The sequence below is a fragment of the Brassica rapa genome, chromosome A07 (genome assembly GCF_000309985.2).
Source record: "Brassica rapa cultivar Chiifu-401-42 chromosome A07, CAAS_Brap_v3.01, whole genome shotgun sequence".
NCBI lineage: Eukaryota > Viridiplantae > Streptophyta > Magnoliopsida > Brassicales > Brassicaceae > Brassica > Brassica rapa.
Genome location: NC_024801.2, coordinates 21,242,620 through 21,261,580, shown reverse-complemented (window position 1 = coordinate 21,261,580; position 18,961 = coordinate 21,242,620). Strand labels below are relative to the sequence as shown.

General features: G+C 35.9%; 5 protein-coding genes across 6 annotated transcripts; 1 reads left to right on the top strand and 4 right to left on the bottom strand.

The window, feature by feature from the left end:
• Positions 1–609: 609 nt before the first annotated feature.
• On the bottom strand, positions 610–2,232 carry LOC103830732 (E3 ubiquitin-protein ligase MBR2). The gene is made up of 5 exons (XM_009106548.3): positions 1,626–2,232; positions 1,390–1,542; positions 1,204–1,302; positions 976–1,113; positions 610–892 (listed from the first exon to the last, which is right to left on the bottom strand). Exons 1-5 carry the CDS (start codon positions 2,124–2,126, stop codon positions 764–766), a joined length of 1,020 nt encoding a protein of 339 aa, XP_009104796.1. The 5' UTR covers positions 2,127–2,232; the 3' UTR covers positions 610–763.
• Positions 2,233–4,680: 2,448 nt separating this feature from the next.
• LOC103830731 (mitotic-spindle organizing protein 1A) lies at positions 4,681–5,065 on the top strand. The gene has a single exon (XM_033275254.1). The coding sequence runs from the start codon at positions 4,686–4,688 to the stop codon at positions 4,890–4,892; it is 207 nt and encodes a 68-aa protein (XP_033131145.1). The 5' UTR covers positions 4,681–4,685; the 3' UTR covers positions 4,893–5,065.
• A 259-nt stretch (positions 5,066–5,324) lies between these two features.
• Positions 5,325–13,435, bottom strand: LOC103830730 (protein SAR DEFICIENT 1). The gene is made up of 7 exons (XM_009106545.3): positions 9,076–13,435; positions 8,740–8,815; positions 7,365–7,923; positions 6,390–6,550; positions 6,095–6,283; positions 5,911–6,007; positions 5,325–5,831 (listed from the first exon to the last, which is right to left on the bottom strand). The coding sequence occupies exons 1-7, from the start codon at positions 9,162–9,164 to the stop codon at positions 5,605–5,607; spliced, it is 1,398 nt and encodes a 465-aa protein (XP_009104793.1). The 5' UTR covers positions 9,165–13,435; the 3' UTR covers positions 5,325–5,604.
• Positions 13,436–14,980: 1,545 nt separating this feature from the next.
• Positions 14,981–16,251, bottom strand: LOC103830729 (RNA polymerase II subunit A C-terminal domain phosphatase SSU72). The gene is made up of 4 exons (XM_009106544.3): positions 15,948–16,251; positions 15,665–15,810; positions 15,477–15,595; positions 14,981–15,327 (listed from the first exon to the last, which is right to left on the bottom strand). The coding sequence occupies exons 1-4, from the start codon at positions 16,160–16,162 to the stop codon at positions 15,226–15,228; spliced, it is 582 nt and encodes a 193-aa protein (XP_009104792.1). The 5' UTR covers positions 16,163–16,251; the 3' UTR covers positions 14,981–15,225.
• Positions 16,252–16,482: 231 nt separating this feature from the next.
• LOC103830728 (trithorax group protein osa) lies at positions 16,483–18,926 on the bottom strand. 2 transcript variants are annotated; one of them, XM_009106542.3, is made up of 7 exons: positions 18,725–18,926; positions 18,557–18,634; positions 18,331–18,369; positions 17,697–18,245; positions 17,514–17,594; positions 17,051–17,236; positions 16,483–16,837 (listed from the first exon to the last, which is right to left on the bottom strand). In XM_009106542.3, the coding sequence occupies exons 1-7, from the start codon at positions 18,818–18,820 to the stop codon at positions 16,712–16,714; spliced, it is 1,155 nt and encodes a 384-aa protein (XP_009104790.1). In that variant the 5' UTR covers positions 18,821–18,926; the 3' UTR covers positions 16,483–16,711. The 2 variants fall into 2 exon arrangements, with proteins under 2 accessions (XP_009104790.1, XP_009104791.1); XM_009106543.3 differs by having other exon boundaries at positions 18,334–18,369.
• Positions 18,927–18,961: the final 35 nt, after the last annotated feature.

Here is an 18,961-nt window from a genome sequence, read left to right as displayed (position 1 = left end):
AGTACCATTATTATCTTCAATGCTCACCTTTGGTGGTTTGCTTGGATTTAATTTTTAGTTTCTTAGAGGTTCTTTTTAAACTTTTTTACAGCCTTTAAGAACAGAATGGCTTAACAGTAGATTCTGGTTCAATATCATTGTAACCAAACATTCATTCTAGTAATGACATTTACATTCTTGCATCAGATGTCGCTAAACACATCATTCTATTGCCAGCATCAGAAGGTAAGTGAGTACATTCTTATGTTGTAAGAAACTATAAACTCTCGTCTCCGTATTAAGAGTTTTGGCTTAGTATCTTATAGCTCGACACCTCTTTCGACCTTACAGCACGCGAGGAAAAGCTAAGTAAGAAATGTAAGTGTGCTATAGATTACAGAATGTGTTTTGAAACAGACAATGTGTATGATGATATTGATGACTTTATTAGTACAGTAACATCATTGAATTGGCCACATTATTTATGTAGATAACCTCTAGATGTTACTTGCACGTAACAGTTTCATCATTTTCATGTGATTTAACAATGTTAGATCTACCCAACACTTTTTAGTAGTTGCCGACCTAATAATCACCAACCAAAAAGATTGATCTAACCAACAAGCAATGTGGGGTTCACAATGTCTCTCTGTGACTTCTTCCATAGGTAAGTAATAACATTTGCTGTTCCTTACAAATCTTTCATCAACCAGTTTTGTTTTCAGACATAAAATAGCAAATCATTGTCAAAGGAGAGGAGATATATCTATCTATCTAAGACTTTTTAAACAAATGGCATAGTTTTACAGACGGGACAAGAGTTCTTCCTTAACAGCCATTGTTTCGCACAGTGGATATGGTACCTGTGCCCACATCGTAACTTCCCTACCTCGTCTTTACCCTCATACTCTTCCTGTCGGCAAACAAACACAAGAACGTGGGTTGTTTACAAAGGAGAGTGAATATCTGAACAATGAAAGCACATAAGGGACTTACTTGACAAATGCTGCACTTTCTATCTTCAAGTGGTGTAGCTTTGTGAGATGGTTTGACTCTCCAGAGACAGGTTTTGATCTGTTTTTCATTAAGTCCAGTGTCCACATACCCAATTCTATCACCAAGCTCCAAAAGTTGCTGTTTTTTAACACAACAGAACAACACACAAAACTTTTTAAAAAACAAACATAAGAGTTAAAAATTCTCCTTGTAAGAAAGGAACATTACCTCGTAAGACATGCCATCGACGTTGAGCCTCAAGTCACGGAAGTGATCGTGAGAGCCTAACATCTCTCCCATTACAAAACCATTATGTATCATCATCATCTACAAACAAAACAACTAAATGAAAACAATGCACACAAACACAAAGACCCCTAAGACCTGAAACATAGTCAAGAACACACTCTCTACCTCGTCGAGTCCATTAGGGTAAGGTTGTCGTAGATGACGATGGTATCTATCAGAGAAAAGCGTCTGCATCTGTTCATCCCTCGATGTCAAATCAGAGTCAAAGTAAAGACTAGTTTCTTGATTATGAGATCGCCGGGGAGGAACAGAAGAGCCCTGCAAATAATGTAACAGTTTTGAGTTTTAAGACAAGACTTGTGTAATAAAAAGACAGAAAGCTTTGTAATAACAGAAGGAACCTCTCCATCGATTTTGCGTCTCGCCGGAATATTCCTTCTCGGAGGCTCCGCTTCGACGGTGCCGGAGACCACCGCATCGGTGGAAAACCCGACACCGGGTCCGCACCAAACATCAGGAACCGGACCGCAACCGCTTCGTTCTGCCTCGCTCAAGATCTTAACCGAGCCACCGCCACTGTAGCTACAACCCTTGTTCTTCTTCTTGCTTTTGGCGTTACTCGGGTCCCAATTCGCGGAGGAGCGGATCACGGCGGGGACGGAAACCTGCTGAGAGGCGGAGGAGGTGCAGCCGAGGCTGCGAAAGGACGACGTCGTCTGTTTCTTCCCCTTTCTTCTGTTGTTGGGTTCGTTGGATGATGAAGGTAAGAGGAAGAAGGTAGACATGGCGGATTTACAGATGCGGCTAGGTTTGGGGATTAGAGGCTCGTCGGCGGTGGGAAATGGTGGGAGGTTCATGGGTTGGTGTCTGATTGTTGTCGAGGGATCTCCAGAAGAAGGCATTGTCTTCTCGCTGTGACTGTGAGAGAGAAAGAGATAATTGAGTGGTGGGGGAGAGAGAGGCACACTCACACACACACAGCGCGGGGGAAGGAAGAGTGTGATGGACTTTTTAACTTGGTTTAGTGAGATTAATTAATTTATTAATTTAATCAAATCCACTTTCCGTATACTAGTTTGTGTTTGAAGTCTTACAACTAACCTGATAAGTGATAACATGCAAAACCAGTGTTTGGTTTGTACTTTCGTCAGTTTTTAGAACATCATTATTGATCTTATAAATACTTTACCAACAAAAAAAATATATTTTTTAATTATATAAGTAGATTTAAAAATGCAAAAATGTATAAGCCAATAAAAATAAAAACAAGTGTCTTGAGAGTTTTTCAAAACTTAAAAACAGTTAAGAACTGAGGTACAGGAGGGTAAATAGATATTTATTTGTTCACTCAATAGATTCTTATCTCTTACCAGCATTTTAGATTTGTGTATACTGAGTTAATTAACTCTTTTTTTACTTTCAATCAAAGCATCAATATTTGACTTGATTTAAATAATTTTTTTCATTATGTTCACTTTTGCCACGAAGATAAAGGAGGAAATCTTAGTGGGTGTTATTGAATTAGTGCATTCAATGGAAATTAATAGATTTTAAATCTCAACGGAAATCCACTGTTATTGGATTGAGTACTTGTTAGAGAGAATTCAAATCACCTGTTATTCAATTTCCATGAGATTTTATTGGAATTTAGTTTTAATGGAATTGAATGTAAAATTGTATGAAAGATAAGAGTAAACAAAATCCGACACTTCTTGCTTGGATTTTGAGTTTCATCACGTTCAACTTGACAAAGTAATCAGAAAGCGAACCTGTTTGGGTTAGGTTTTAATCTGAACCCAAATAAATGAAGATGCAGACAAATTCTGAACGGCGAAATCAGTTCTTCGGTAATCCTCAGACTGATGTCTCTCGTCTCGCTTCTTCTGCCCTACATTCAACCTCAAAGCCATTTTCAAGCTAATCCTCAAACTGATGTTCTCTCTGAGTAACATCATCATTGTGCAAGCTGTGGCAAAGCTTGGTATTTTCGTTTGTGGATTTGAAGCCAGAGTTCAAGCCATTCTCGACGCTACCTTTATATGCTTCGTCTCCTTACTAATTCTAACGAAAAGAGGTATGATATGAAGATTCACAGTGATATGGTGTTGTTTATTTGGATACAGATGGAAGAAAAATTCAGGGAGGCTGTTGGATCAAGCAACTAAATCTTGCAGAGAAAAATAAAAAAAACGGTTGAACTTAAACTTTTGGAACTGAATTTATTTTCCATTTGATTTACGATAAACTCCACTAAAATTCATCTTTATCTTGTAAAGAATCCAATCAAATCCACTGAAAGATTCCTAATTACAGTTACACTGAATTCTATTGAATTCTTAATTCAATAACACCCCTTATCGTCTTTGCTTGTATATGTAGAAAAGGTCTCTCATGACTTTTACTTTTCTTATTTGTCAGAGCTATATTTCAATTTTTATTTATTCGATGTAAGAAAGACGACAGGATGCACTAGAGGGTCAGAGGTTTTTGATTATGCTGGCCACAAAACTGAAAAGAATCTGTAAATTTCTATATACAAAACCTGCCCAAAGAATATTGGTCCGGTTTTGATGGAAAATAGATTAGAACTTGTAAACAATTATTGTGGTTGAGAATTGAGATGAATAAAAAATAAAAATGAAAAATCGTGGAAGACTGTTAGGGCAACATTATCAATAGGTCCCCAAATGAAAGTCCCCAAATGAATAGTACAAGGACTCACAAGGACTCACCTCATTTGTCCCTTATTTAGGGGCTTTTCCTCTTTTTTTTTCCTCGGTCCTGATGTTTTGTGGCCCCTCCCCCTTCTTAGGGACCCTTAAGGGACTAACTGATAATGTTGGCCTTAGGTGCAAAACCAGAGTCCGAAAGTCTCAAGACTCTCAACTTTATTCTCCTCGGAGCATGGCCCAAAAACTCCACGACAAATAATACTGTTATTTTAGGTTGCCAAATTATATTTCTGTCGACTAGTTCCTTAGTCGTGATTCACAAGAACAATCTAACACGAAATAAAATAATAGAATCTTACTTTTTTTTTTCTGTTTATATTTTGTTTGAAAATGATACATTAGTCAAAAGAAATGTTCTTATAATTTCAACTAATCGGCCTTAGCTAGGTCCTGATCCTTCAACTTAGACGAAAGTGCTTTTCTTAACATTCTTCGAACCAGGCCTGATGGGCTTTTAAAAAATATCTAGCAATCAAATTTCTGGCCCGTTTACGCATTCACTTCGCCTCCTTCGACTCGTTTCTCTCTCTCAACTCTCAAGCTCTGAGATCTCAGATTCGTCGCCGTTCATCGTCTCCGTTGCATAATCGGTTTGTTTCCTTTAACTTCTGAGCATTCGATTTTCGATAATCACCGATTTGAGATCTGTTCAGTTACATGATATAAAAAGTAGAAATCGTTTCGTATATTTTGGAAATGAAATTTGATTTATCTTTGTGGCCAGAGTAAATGGATCAAGAGGCAGCTGAAACTGCAAGAGAGTCATTGGAGCTTGTGTTTCGGATGTCGAACATTTTGGACACTGGTCTCGATCGACATACCTTGTCTGTTCTCATAGCTCTCTGTGATCTTGGTCTTAACCCTGAGGCTCTAGCTGCTGTTGTCAAGGAGCTTCGGCATGAATCTGGCAACAACTTTGGCAGAAGCTTAAGATAATAATAATTCAAATCCTTTGGAAGATGGATCAATACTAAAACATCTGCGATTGTTTTCTTTTTTTCTGTATGTTTTAACTATCGAGTGGTTCTTGAAATATATAGCCTTATCGAGTGTTCTTGAGCTGTAGTCTTATGAAAGAAATATGAACACTATCACACACTTACGGCTTACCCAAAGGCTACCTACTACTACTACTACACACATCTTCTTCACTCAATGCTTTTGAGGGGCCTTCATGAATCATAAAGTTACCCTCCTCTGTTATTGATTTCTTGTGTCACCACTAGTTGTCTATTACACATTTCTCATGTTTTATTAATCAAATTTCAATAGGTGATTGGTGTGATAAATTGTATCCGAATGAATAGTAGACTGAAGGAATAGCGGGAGCAAAAAATAGTAATAACTTGTTCTGAATGGTTATTTTTCAAACACGTAAAACGTAAAACTTTGATTAATACTCTGAATGGTTAAAAAACAACTGCATCATGTTGTCAAAACATGAAAAATGTAAACAACTCTAATACCATTCAGCTAAAAATGTTACTCTTTTTGAAATTTCACACATTCCTATACAACAATGATCTACAGATACACATATATATATATATAATCCATGTTTTCACCATTGTATATATAATAAATTACACCCTTATTTGGAAAGAGTTTAACCATCGTGTGAAGGCACAACAGGCTTCGTGTTCCAATACTAACGTAGATGAGGATTTTCGAAAGGGTTCATATGACTTTGGGACGAAGATCCGGTAACGTTGAAACATACACCGAATTCCATTGGAGTTGTCGTAATATACCCTTCGTTTATCATCTCCAAATTGTTAGGAGATCTCTCTAGAGCATATCCGTTTTGTTGATACGATTTGTTGATTTCAATGTTGTGGTAGTGGTTTGCACCATATTGCTGGTCCATAGTATGACCTATATGACCAAAATTGTATTATAACTTACTATGACCACCTTTAAAAATAGTTGTACTAACAACTGTATTTCAAATTACCTTGTGTCAAAAGAGGAACCTCGTTCGTTTTTCTTTCAATCACTTCTAAGAAATCCCACTTTGAGTAAGCTTGTCGAGCTAGCTTCTTAATATTGAGCTGCAACCAAATGTTACCATTAACGAAATAAAAACACATTTTTTTTTTCAAAAGATGATTTCTAATTCAAAGTAGAAAGATATATACCTGATTCAGCGCTTCTTCATTGGAAAACACCTGACCATTGATCGCTGCTTCCATCACTTCGCATATTGGATTCAAGGTCAACAAAATGTTAGGTCCTCTGTGAATGTATAACTTATTTCCTAATGTACACTCTCGAGCATGTTTATATGTGACATCCCACATTTTATCAGACATTCCTTGGCCCAAAATCTGTAACCAAACAAACAAACCCTTATTAGTCAGACAATCAAATTTCTCACAAAAACATGATAGGTATATAGATAATAAAGACAAATTAAATTATTAATAGCTTTACTTGACGGAGTCTGTCGAGGTCAACGACGGATAACTTCAAAAAGTCTTGAACAGTGTTGATGTTTTCAGCAGAGAGCTTCTTGTGAAAGGCCCCATCTTTGCCTATCTTCTCTAGTCGCCACACGTCGTCTTCTAACATGGGTGGATGATGTTTCTTGTACACTTCACCAACCCCAAGTAGTACAAAACAAAAACTATTAATACAATTGATTTAAACTTGTATTATTTGATTGTCGCTATGTATGTACTTTATTCCTTATATATCTGCTTATGCTTCGGGAAATATGATTTCACGATGTATTAGTAATTTAATATAAGCAATGGTTCATAACCATAATATATGTAAGCATTGACTAAGACTTGTTGCATTTATATAAAGTTGACACTTGTTTGCTTTTGGTCCACACCGCAAATAAGTTCAATTTGTCAATGGCACACAAATTGAAAATTTTAATGTTAGTTTGTGTGGAGACAAAACAATCAGACTATTTGTAAAGAAAAGACATCATGACTAGAACAACTAGAGATTTCAAAATAATTCGACCAAAGACAGCAACTTTGATGTAACTTATTTCTTAATATAAATTTTAGTTAGTAAAACTAAGATTATTCTTAAACAGATAAAATACTATATATGTACCGTTTATTATTTGATGAATATTAATAGTTTGTGACAAAAAAAATTAAAATATCAATTACAATAAGTTTTGACAAAAAAATATCACTTTGATGTATTTCTATTGCACATATGTTGCATAGAACTATATATTAAGGGTGTGTGATTGATAGTGTAATCATATATGGTTAGGTCAAAGATAATGGAAACATGTTTCTTGTGATGATATGTTACGATCACATGTCTAGTGGAGTGCTTTTAATCAATGAATCTATAAAAGCCAAAGTATATGCACAATTATCTTTGTTAATAATGACTAGTTAGGGTAACTTATAGCAAAGATCAGGAAAAGGAACTTACATTCTCCACGATGATCTCTTACATTAAATGCTTCGGTCATCGCTTCACAAACCGCAACGCCTTGATCGCTACTCCCTTTCGCAACTCTCACGCCTATTTTAAACTTTCGGCTACGAATCCAACTAGAGTTATCTGTAAACTCAATATCTCCAATAGTTCCAACGCCGTTTCTCATGGTCAAAGTTACTTCTCCAGCAAGTAACGGCCTTTTACCATCCCTTTCTTTGACGATGTTACGATCAAACTCATCACTACTCCACTTATCACCCGAAGGAAAATCTCCATGAAGGGCAACGATGTCTAGTCTGATCGGACGACGGTCGAGATTCACCGGAGCGATGGAATGATCATTGTTTGAGTCATCAACAAGGATGATCTGAAGTGGATTGTTGTCCTCGTCAATGATTTTACTTCCCGTGAATATTGGTTTCTTTAGATTCTTTGCAAACATTAGCTTTAATGTCGGAGCAATACTCTCCCGAGCTTCAACACAAAACGACGGTGACCGAGATAATGATCGAAGTCTTTTACTTATTCCATATTCTACTTCTTGTCTTACCTGTTTCCATCACTAAAACAAGTTATAAAATACTCTTACGATGAACTTTTATATGTTTTATAGAAGATTTTCCGTTTAATATTTCCTCACACAAATAAATAAAGTTTATATTATATCTGTTGTTACTATATATGGTTTACTACACTACATATTCTACTGTATTAGTACATGAGAAGCTTCAAAAAGATATAAAAGATCTTGCTAAGCATTTTTTTTCTATAAAAAAATCCAACGTGACAAAATCATAATTCTAAAACATTATTTGTAAAGTGGAAGTAATGTAAAATTTGTAGCCCTATCTATATGTAGATCTCGTCACTAATTCTAAAAAGATCTCTAACTTTGAAAGTATTTATTTAAATCTTCATGAAGTTATGATACATTAATAGTGTATATATGCTAGTATATATATATATATATGTGTGTGTGTGTGTGTGTGTGCTGTACGTAAATGTATCGGTAGACAGAAGATCAAATCTTTCTTATTTTATCAACTTCCAACTCGCATATTAGGCGTTGTCAATGCTAGACTTCTGTATATTTGTATATATGTACATATATATGGATGCATGGAATACTTGTTACTTAAGTCTCAATTTGATTAAACATGGTAGATATGTACCTCTAACTCTTAATTTGATAATCTGATAAATTCTCCAGTTCTCTACTATCTACATAAATCTATGAATTATCAATTTTAAACTATAGTCATGCATATGAACCTAACGCTACTTAACATACAATATTGTCATATTTCTGTATTAACAGAAAACAAGTATTTATAATTAAAAAGAAGTGAAATTAAAGTGTACTTACAACTTTTCTCAGAACAGGCTCTAGGGCTGACGAAAGGCTCTTCATGGTGTTCTCAGTATTCAATGCTCCAAATACACTGGAATTTGGCGGGGGAGGGGGGAAGTAACAAAAACCTTATCAGAAAATGAATCAATAGAAGAAAAAAAACAAGAGAGAGAGAGAGGAAGAGGAAGAGACTATATACATAAAATAAAAGCACACACGCATATTTACTTATATATATATATGTATATATATTGAACAATGAACATCTTCCTGGCTAAAACTATGGTTGTATATGATTAGTCATAACCAATATAAGAACGAAAATATTCAAGAAGTTTTGAGGAAATTTACGAGCCAAAGAGTGGTAGTGATTTCATCCGTTTCTCCGTTTTGTTTTCTTGGTCTGATTCTTGATCTTGAATTAATCTCTTCCCCGCCATGGGATAGGTGTAGTGATAGATAGAGAGAGAGAGAGCTTCGATCAAATCTAGGGTTGATCTATTCTGTTGATAGAAATGTTTGATAATAATCTAAAGGGGCAACATGATATATATGGTTGGTTTATATGGAAATAAAGAAAGTTCGCAGAACGACAAAGGAAATAACCTGGCAAGTGGCAAAATAATGAAGTAGAAGCGAAATTTCTTTTAATAGCGTCATATATAGGGAGACTTTTGACGTCAACCCCAAAAGAGAAAGTTTTATGTGTTAACAAGTGGATGATTGTGATCATCCACTTTGGGGTTTATATCTAACGGTTGATATTAAGTTTGATTACTTATTCTTGTGGAGAGTGTCTGATAGATCCGAGGTCCGTTTTTTAAAGATTTTTTTTGACAAAGTTTCAAAATTACACTTTCTAAAAGTTATCCAAAAACTAACACCAACTGACAAAAATCTATAAAACTACATTTACTTCCACTGTTTTACAAAAATATTGTTTCACTATTTTACTATTTCAAAAATATTGTTAGTCTAATTTTAATGTTACTTTACATATTTTTTCTGTTTTTTTGAATAACTAACAATTTTTATTTAAATTTATTTTTGATTAATTAATTATATTTAATTAAAGATATATTTGTTGTACCAAAAAAATAATATATTTTTTTTACTCTGCGCAAAATTCTTCGCGAGAAAATATTTAACAAAAAAAATACTCTAACTCCTACACCTTAATCACATTATCATCCTCTATAAATACTAAATTTTAAACTCTAATCATTAAATATTAAATTCAAATATGTAAAATGTATTTGTTTTTATCTTTAATAAATGATATTAGAAATCTCCTTCTTATGCTAATTTTGTTATAAAACACAATCTATTACTACTATTTAAGAGTTTTTTTTCTTTTTCATTTTTCAAAGAAGTTAACATACTCATGATAAATCAAGATGTCATATATATATGATAAATCAGTTATTTAGTAATTTCATGTATTACTTAATCCGAAAATTATGAAAATTATAAAAAAAGACAGGTTCGGTTTAGATTTGTTTCTTCTTTATTTTATGTCAAAAACAAAGTTTGCAATAACTTAAACTTATTATATCTGGTTTTCTCGTCCGAAATATATGGATATATATTTTTAAAGCAAATAAATATATGTTATTAACCTCTTTTTTATACAGAAATAATTTCATCGACCTATCTTGTAGGGGTTTTCCCAATATTTTCTAATAATTGGATTGCTACTATTAACCATAAATTTTGTAACTAGCAATCGTTTTTTAGTGTAGAATGTTTTGCGTCAGTAAAGTTATCATCCAAGTTCTTATGGGTTCATTAAATATTAAACTATATATATATATATTTTTTGTAACACCAATATTAAACTATATATAAAGGGTAAAGTGAATCATTTCAAAGAAGGTTCGTTGAATTGATTTGTTCTTCTCGGGTAGTTTCTTGTCGGGTCAGTTTCAAACGTCATTCTTCCTAAAAAAACTTGTCGTTCTTTTAGCTTTCAGTCGACTCTGTTAAGTCTCTATCAAAACTATTATTTTTTCTTCTTAACTTCAAAATATTCTTTTTTTTTTGCTAACCGATTATCCTGGCCCCACCGAAGTGGTCCAGACTAGAAACCGAAGTGAACATGAACGCTGCCAGGGCATCACCATGTGGCTCACCGTATAACGGTCTTCGGTCTCGGATGCTGCAGCCCATATGTAAATTCCGCAGTGGTCAAGGTTCGAACCCAGAGGCGGGCACTCCAGCTGGAACTCCTATACCACTAGACCAAAGCAACTTGGTTAACTTCAAAATATTCTTGGAGGCGTTATAAGCTTTATGGTATTGTTTCATAGTCTTTGTCATGATAGTCATTTTTTTTTTTTTTTTTTACTCAAATTAATTTTAGATAAATAAAGAGACAAAGCCCATTAACCTTACAAAGGCCCACGGCCAACCGACACAAAGGCCCAAGGCCCAATCCGAAAACCACAAAAACATACAAAGCAAGATGGGCTTGAGCCCAGTCCAAGCCCATCATCCCGCGGAAACCCTAGACACAGTCGGTCATTTGTCCTTCCACCTCCATGCAAACGGCGTCGCCGGAATCTGAAATGAGTGTCACCGGAGACGAGCGCACGGTCACAACAACAAAGGCGGTCCTCCACTGAGATCTTCCATCGGACATACCGAAATCTCATCAAGACCACCAATTGAAGCTGCACGTGACACCTTCGCCTCGGCCTGACCACCGCCGCATCGCACCTTCGTCGGAGCATCTCTCTCGACTCGCCGGAGCTCGTAAAGTACCGAGCCTCCCCTGGAACCACTGCGCTTTCTTCTCGCCACGGAGAGCTGCCTCGAACAAATCGAGACCTTAACGATCTGAGCTTTAACCGCAATCACGGAAACCAAACACGACGGACCACCCCGATCTACCATCGGTACCAGACCGCAACCGTAGAAAACCGGATCCAAATCAGTCCCCAAACCCGAACCCACGACGGAACTTCAACACCGAGAGCCGGCGACGTCAAACTATATAAGCTTTGGCGCCCCGGAAACAATAGCTGGCGAAAAAGGAGCTGAGGAAGCCTCCTCCTCCCGGAAACAAGGGCCGGCGTCGACGGAGCTAAATGAGCCTCCGTCTCCCGGAAATTTCAACCCGTCGCCTTTTCTAGAGAGCTTTTTTTTTTTTTTTTTTTTTTTAACCTCTTTACAAAGACACTACTTCATATAGCTCCTCCTCACATCTCACCGCCTCGTAAGGGCCAAGATCCATGTGAAAGGAGGTGTCTTACAAGCTCACGCGCCGTCGCCAAATCGGAAACACCAGAGATCTAAAAAGGGAAAAACAGATCCGGTTTCTCCGCTATCCTAAAAGCCGAGACTCTCCACACCACCGCCGCCACGTAAGCCTCGCCGTCACTCCAGATCTTGTCGAGATTCACCACTGTCCTCCTTGAATCTAGGCTTCAGATGAGTTTCCTTAAACCCAGAATACACGAGCATCTCGGCAGACGGACATAACGAAGGTGTAGAGAGCAAAATAAAAAGAGATTAGAGGGAAGGAGGGTTCCTCCGGCGCCGGATTAACCGGGCCGGAGTTAGGTTGTCTTAGGTTTTGTCATGATAGTCATTACTCAGAGTACATAACAATAACCATTTATTGAAATTGATATAGTCTGATCGATGAGAAGTCCATTTCTCAATTGCTATCCTCTTTTGGGGTGGCTAATTAAAAAAACTCTGTAGATTGTTGATTTTGACATTTTCATACTAATTGAACTTTTAATTCATTATGATTTTGAGTATATTCCATTTTCTAGCTTTGAAATGAGATTAAAACCAAAGATGAAATGGAGTAAGTGGGCGTGAGGAAGAGTCGTGAGTCTAAATGAAACAATATAGGGATCCCGAACAATATATGAAACTGTCTTTCTTTCTTGGAATGTACCTTTCTCCTTCGCAATTTTTGTTACTAAGCCACATTCTTTATATATAAGCTTTGAAAATATATATGTACAGTGTGTAAGTAATAATTTATTTTGATTAAGTATTTAATTTTGGACGTTGTATTGGTAAATCTTAAACATGTAGTCATATAGCCTCATAAGTACAATTAAAGATACGTATAACTTTCCACTTATAAGGTTATTTTAAGTTAATTTATCCAAAAATCTGTGCTGAATTTTGAATATTAGTTTTGAGTTTCACTCTAAGCTATCTAACATTACTATTTTTTTTTATAAAAATACGTTGAGTAATACGATTATCAACCAGTACTGTTATCAACTAGCGAATCATAATATACACTACTGTTTTCACAATATACTATACAATCTCCAATAATTTATTAGACCATCATATGGTACTCATTTGAACAACGAATTTGGGAGTTTCTTTTTGTTTTGGATTTTGTAAAAGGAAGGTCATGATTGTTTTTGAAAAAGTAGGACATCACAACAAAAGATGAGCTAGCAACATCATTACTTTTAACTCATATAATTGTTTTTTGTTTGATTGTGCATTCTCCATTGCCCTTGGGTTCAATTCACCTTGATTTATAATTTTGCCATATTGATGGATGAATTGTGTATCCTAATACAAGGTTTCGCATTTTTCAAGCGCGGATCAAAATCTAGGTGATGATTGTTTCCATTAGTTTCTGGTTTTAGTTTTTGGTTTTTAGATTTTAGTTTTAGATTTTGGTTTTTGGTTTTTAAATTTTAGATTTTGGTTTTTGATTTTCAGTTTTTGGTTTTGGTTTTTGGTTTTTAGATTTTGGTTTTGCTATATTCTTAGTTTTTTTATAAAATAAGCAATACATTGTTTTAAAATAATAATTTTTAAAAAATTACCATTAAAATTTATCAAAATATAGTGGCTGTTATTTAAAATAAAAACATTACCATGTTTTAAATTATTTTATTTTTAAGTGTTATACTTAAATATAATTAATAAAATATCTATAAATTATTAAAATTAAAATATTTTAAAATTTTAAAACTATTTATAAATTTTATTACATAAAATATTTTTCGTTTTTTAGAACTTGAATGGCTATTTTTCAAATTAATATAATATATTGTATTAATAAAATATTTTAAATTTATAACTTTTAGTTGTTGTTTAGTATGTATAATAAAATTATTCAATAATTTATTTATAGATATTAATAGGTAATTGGTTACAACTAATACTAAAATTATCTATATTATCTATATTTATTTACATATATGAAACACATAAATTATTTTACATTAATGTTAAATGATAAAAAAAATTGTATGGGAATTTTATCTTTATGAAAACATTATTTACTTAATTATTAATTAATTAAAATATAGTATTTTATACAAAATAAACAAAATTCGTTTTTGTATTGAAAACCTACAAAAGTTGGTTTTTAGTTTTTCTTCACAAATTGGTTGAAATTTTGAAAAACTAGTTTCCCTAAATTTTAGGGAATTTATTTGTTAAAAAAATGATTGGAAAGTGAAATAGTTTTTACAAAAATAAAAACTAAAAGCTAAAAACTTGATTGGATAAAAACTGGTTTTTACAAAAACAAAAACCAAAAATTAAAACAAAAACTACAAACAATCAACCTCCTAGTTGTCTTTTGAAAGATTAGTTATGCTTCAATCGTGGTATCTACATTATAATACAAACATGTGAACAAGGTTTTGTTAAAGTTTCTTTAGTTTAGTAGTTTAACTAAAAATTTATGAAGTTAAAGGTTTCAAGTCTCGGAAAAAAAATATACAGAATAATAAAAAATGCTTATAATTTTTTTAAATAGTTGTGTATATATAATTTTTAGGCAAAAAGTTTTAAAGACTGACGAGAATTGTCATAAGACAAATATAATTGTTGATTGTAAGTCATGTTTGAAATATTTCGTCTAGTTTGTAAATACATAATAAAGCTTCCCTCTCTCGTCAATAACATAAATGCCACTTTCTTTGTCGTTGTAAACGGCGTTTCTTGAATTTTTCGTTGCTCGCCACATGAGTTCTCTCTCCGTCATGTAATGCATCACGTTCTCCGGTTCCACCACAGAACGATTCTTCTGCCATTCATCATCATCATGAGCAAACCGCTTCTTTTACTAAAATGATTTTTTCTAGCTGTGTCGGCGAAGATGAAGAAAGAGTTGGGGACTAAAAGAAACGTTTCTTATGTGGAAGTTGAGTCTGAATACAAAAAGAATTAATGCTGGGGGCCTGGGGCTAAGGACAAGTAGTGTCATATATCTGTTATCCATTTTTGTAACTTTCATATTACGTTTTTCTTGAAATTTCAACAAAAAAAAAGTAAAATATATTTGTTTTCTTGTAGCATCTGCTCATCATGGTTCTGTTTCAACTTTCAAGCAAATAGAAACAAACAGAGGAACGTGTTTGGGAGACAATATAACCTTAAGCATATCAAAACGATTAACCATCGAGAAATGTTCGGGTTACAAAACATCATTCTACATAATCTAAGGAGGAAAGAGAAGCTCACATTGACAGATTACTGGAACTGATGATAATGGTACCTTCAGTAGAATGAGATGCTATAGACAAGCTTCCGCCTTTGCTGCTTTTCAAAGCCAGCAACAATGTCATCGATTGTATCTTCCCATGTTTCATTCCCTTCAATCTAAACCCACAAACAATAATAATATTACATAAGAACTGGTATCACACCCAATATTAGATGTTTTATCAAAAGCTGCCACTGCATGAGTGATGCAAAAAAAAAAGAACTAATGACTGATTGTGAACAAACAATCCAATAGGAATATTGACCTCTTGACAGAGTTCCAAGGCAAGACGGCCACCAATAGCTGCTTCCTCGTGGTTATCTTTAACCTCCAAGTTCATCACAAGTATGGTTTTCATCAGTGACTGTTCTCTGTTATTAAGATCTGCAGATTCGTAAATAACATAATATTAATCAATGAGATAAAGATAATAACAGCACACACAAAGACTACCTTCAAGAACAGAATCAAAAACCTTTTCTTCAAAGGTCATGACAACATCAAACACACCATCACCAGCATTATCTTGCCATCTCTGGGGAGCAAGCTTCACGTTAAGGTTCCTCTTAAGCATCTGCAAGATCCCATTCCTCTTGTAACTGAATAAACGGTCAAGGTTCCCTCAAGCTTACAAAGACTCACAAAACTCAATAAATAAAACACAAAAGCATCTTCACAGATTATCACAGCAATTAGGGATTCGAAGCTTTAAGAAACAAAATCAAAGATAGGATACAGCTCAGGATCCTTGCGCCTGAGTTCATCGAACATCTGCTTGTACGGAGTTCCGAAGTCGTAGACGTTAGGCTCTCTGGCGGATGGTCCAGGTAGTTTCACGTGAGACCCTGTCCCGTACGAAGCTACGTCGAGTCCTTGCCTCTTGAGGAGGAAGTGAGCTTCCATGCTCCGGTTCTGATTCGAGGAGCAGACCATGGCGTACCGGAACCTCATGGCGAAGCCGCCGTGATGAGCGAATCTACGATTGGGATCTCCGGCGACTTATGGCGTTGGTGGCCGGAGCAGTTTACAAGTTGTCGATTTCAGAGATGATGTTATGTGAATGAATTAGATTGGGCCTGTTGGGCCTGGGCCGGGCTTTTTAAACACGTCCATTAACGTTATTGTGTTTAGTACACAGTATCGTTATTTTGGTTAGCTTTATTGAACCGGGAAAAAATTCTGCTCGGTTCGGCGCCCACCCCTAGTTGATTTGTTTGTTAAGACTTGAAAGACTGAACATTAACTATAAACAATGACGAAAACTTTAGAAGTCAGAAGAATAATGTCACCGAACCAAAAGAAAATATAGTGAAAGAACAAATAATTTTCTCCGGGGGCTATGATCAAAGTATTAAATGATACCTTGAACTCAAAAAATACAATTATTAATTACTTCTTTTTTCAACAAAATGACAAATCATCTCAAACTTGTCTCGGACCTTACATTAAACCCAAAAGCTGTCTCTGCTAATGGAGACCAAGTGATTATATCAATGATCTTCACTGTCGGAGAATCTGTTGGAGTTGAAGGACTTGATTTCTCTGTTCTGGTGGCAGTAAATTGATCTGCTCTGGGGTCAGACTCATCACCTGTTGAAGCAGTGCCTTCTCCATATCTGCAGATATCTGCACAAGAAAAAAGAAAACAGACAATAATCATTAACAAATGAACACAAGCCTCTTTTTGCTCAAAAGTCATTTAGAACTCCGGCTAAGGACGCAAACTACAGCGTCTATTGGAAAAGGAATGTTAAAATGACAGAACCACACAACCATGGACATGATATATTATCGGATCAATGGCTGGTCTTTCAGTTGCAATATGAGAAGTTCAATTACCGGTGCAGGGCGAGGTGGTGGTCCGCCTCCAGGCCCAACTTGGCTTGGTGGAGGAGCCGGTCCTAATCCTGGGAGATGAGTAATGTTTGAGCTCTCTGGTTGGCTAGCCATCCAAGGACCTCTTTCTGCAGCCATCGGACCTCCCAATTGGTTATTATTGTAGTCCCCACGAAATTGTCCTCCACCCTGAAACAAAAGAAAAGCAGTTAGATTCAAAAGCATAACTAAATCCTGCACAATTTTAATTTAGGTTAGAAACTAGATGACGATGAACAAAGATGAGAAGAATTATTTCTGGAGATTTCCCATATCAGATTAAGAACAATGAAAAAATGTCGGAAAGAATACTTATTAAAGGGTGAATCCTACTCACTGAAGGAGTACAAAGATAATTGCATAATCAATCTGCAAAAACCACCAAACATACTGCCTAAAGGTATAAGACAGTAAGAGTACAAAGTACCTGATATGGTGGCTGACTAGGCAGATGTGGCTGTCCCTGCGGGAACTGCGGTCCACCAGAAGCCGGGGGTCTGTTGCCTGACTATGAATTGGTTCAAATAAACAAGCTTTACTCAGTCAAAACCATGACTCACAATGGTCAAAACAAAAGAAAACGGATAACAAGCTACTCAATAAAACTCACATGAAACATGGGCTGAGAATGATGCTGAGGAGGTGCGCCATGGTGCTGAAACCCAGCATTAGGACCAGTCTGGGATGGTCCAAACTGATGATGATACGGTCTAGCCTGTTGCTGAGCTAAATGAGAACTCTTAACAGAGTGCATCGGTTGTTGTTGTTGTTGCAACTGAGTCGAGGAGGCTGGTATATCAAGATGATGAAACTGAGGTTGTTGGGATGTTGGATGATGGGGAGCTAGAGGAGGTGCGTTTTGAACTTGAGGATGAGACAAGGAAGTGGCAGCAGGATTCAGATGTCCCTGACGCTGGGGATGCGAAAATCGAGGCTGTGATGGAGCATTACTGGTTGCAGAGACGGAAGGTGGAGGAGGCATATGCAACGGTTGCTGCTGTTGCATTGGGTGTTTTCTAATAGGTGCTTGTGGTTGCATTGTAGCTCCTGGCTCTCCGCCTTGAACAGATGAAACAGGAGCTTGAACGTTTGGCTTTGTCGGGATAGATTGACGGGACTGTTGAGGCTGTACCGCGACTAGAGGATCCACTTTTGGAACCTAGATGAACAGAGTTGTTAATGGTAAATGGCATGAAAATGAATGACTTAAGCAAGTTTTTCTCTGAAGGGATTCAAGCAAATACCACCTGAGGAGGCTGAACCATTCCAAGCATGATCTGTGCCTAACATTCACCAACATATAACATCATATACAACATGTCACAAAACCCTATTTTTTGTAAATCTAAATGTAAATGATTTTTTAATGGCGAGCTATCAACACATTGTTCATGTCACAAAATCACAAATCCTAATTTTTTTTAAACCTAACAATTTAACCAAACCAGTCCAATCAAGTAAGAAGCTCACCTGGAAAAGAGCCTTGGTCAAAAGAGGGTTCCGAATCAGAATCTCTCTCGCTTGCTCGTGGTTTTGATCGATCAGCGTCTGCGTCATCAGATTCAATCAATCACAAAACAAGATTCGAGAAAGTGTTGTAGCCGATAATCGACGAGTAGAGAAAAGAGAGAAGACAACCTTCATCTGAGACATGATATCGTAGAGCTGGCTTTTGGTCATTCCGGCGAGATTCTCCGGCACACCGCCCTCTCCGCCGATTTGCTTGCCCGCCATTGTTGGTAGTCGCAGCCGTGACAACTTGAGTTTTACCCGGTGCGCTTTAACACGCGAAACAACAACAGTTCAGTACGTGAAAATAAATCTGGGCCTCGCACGTTATGGGCTTATATCGATTTTTTTTACTCCTTTAGAATA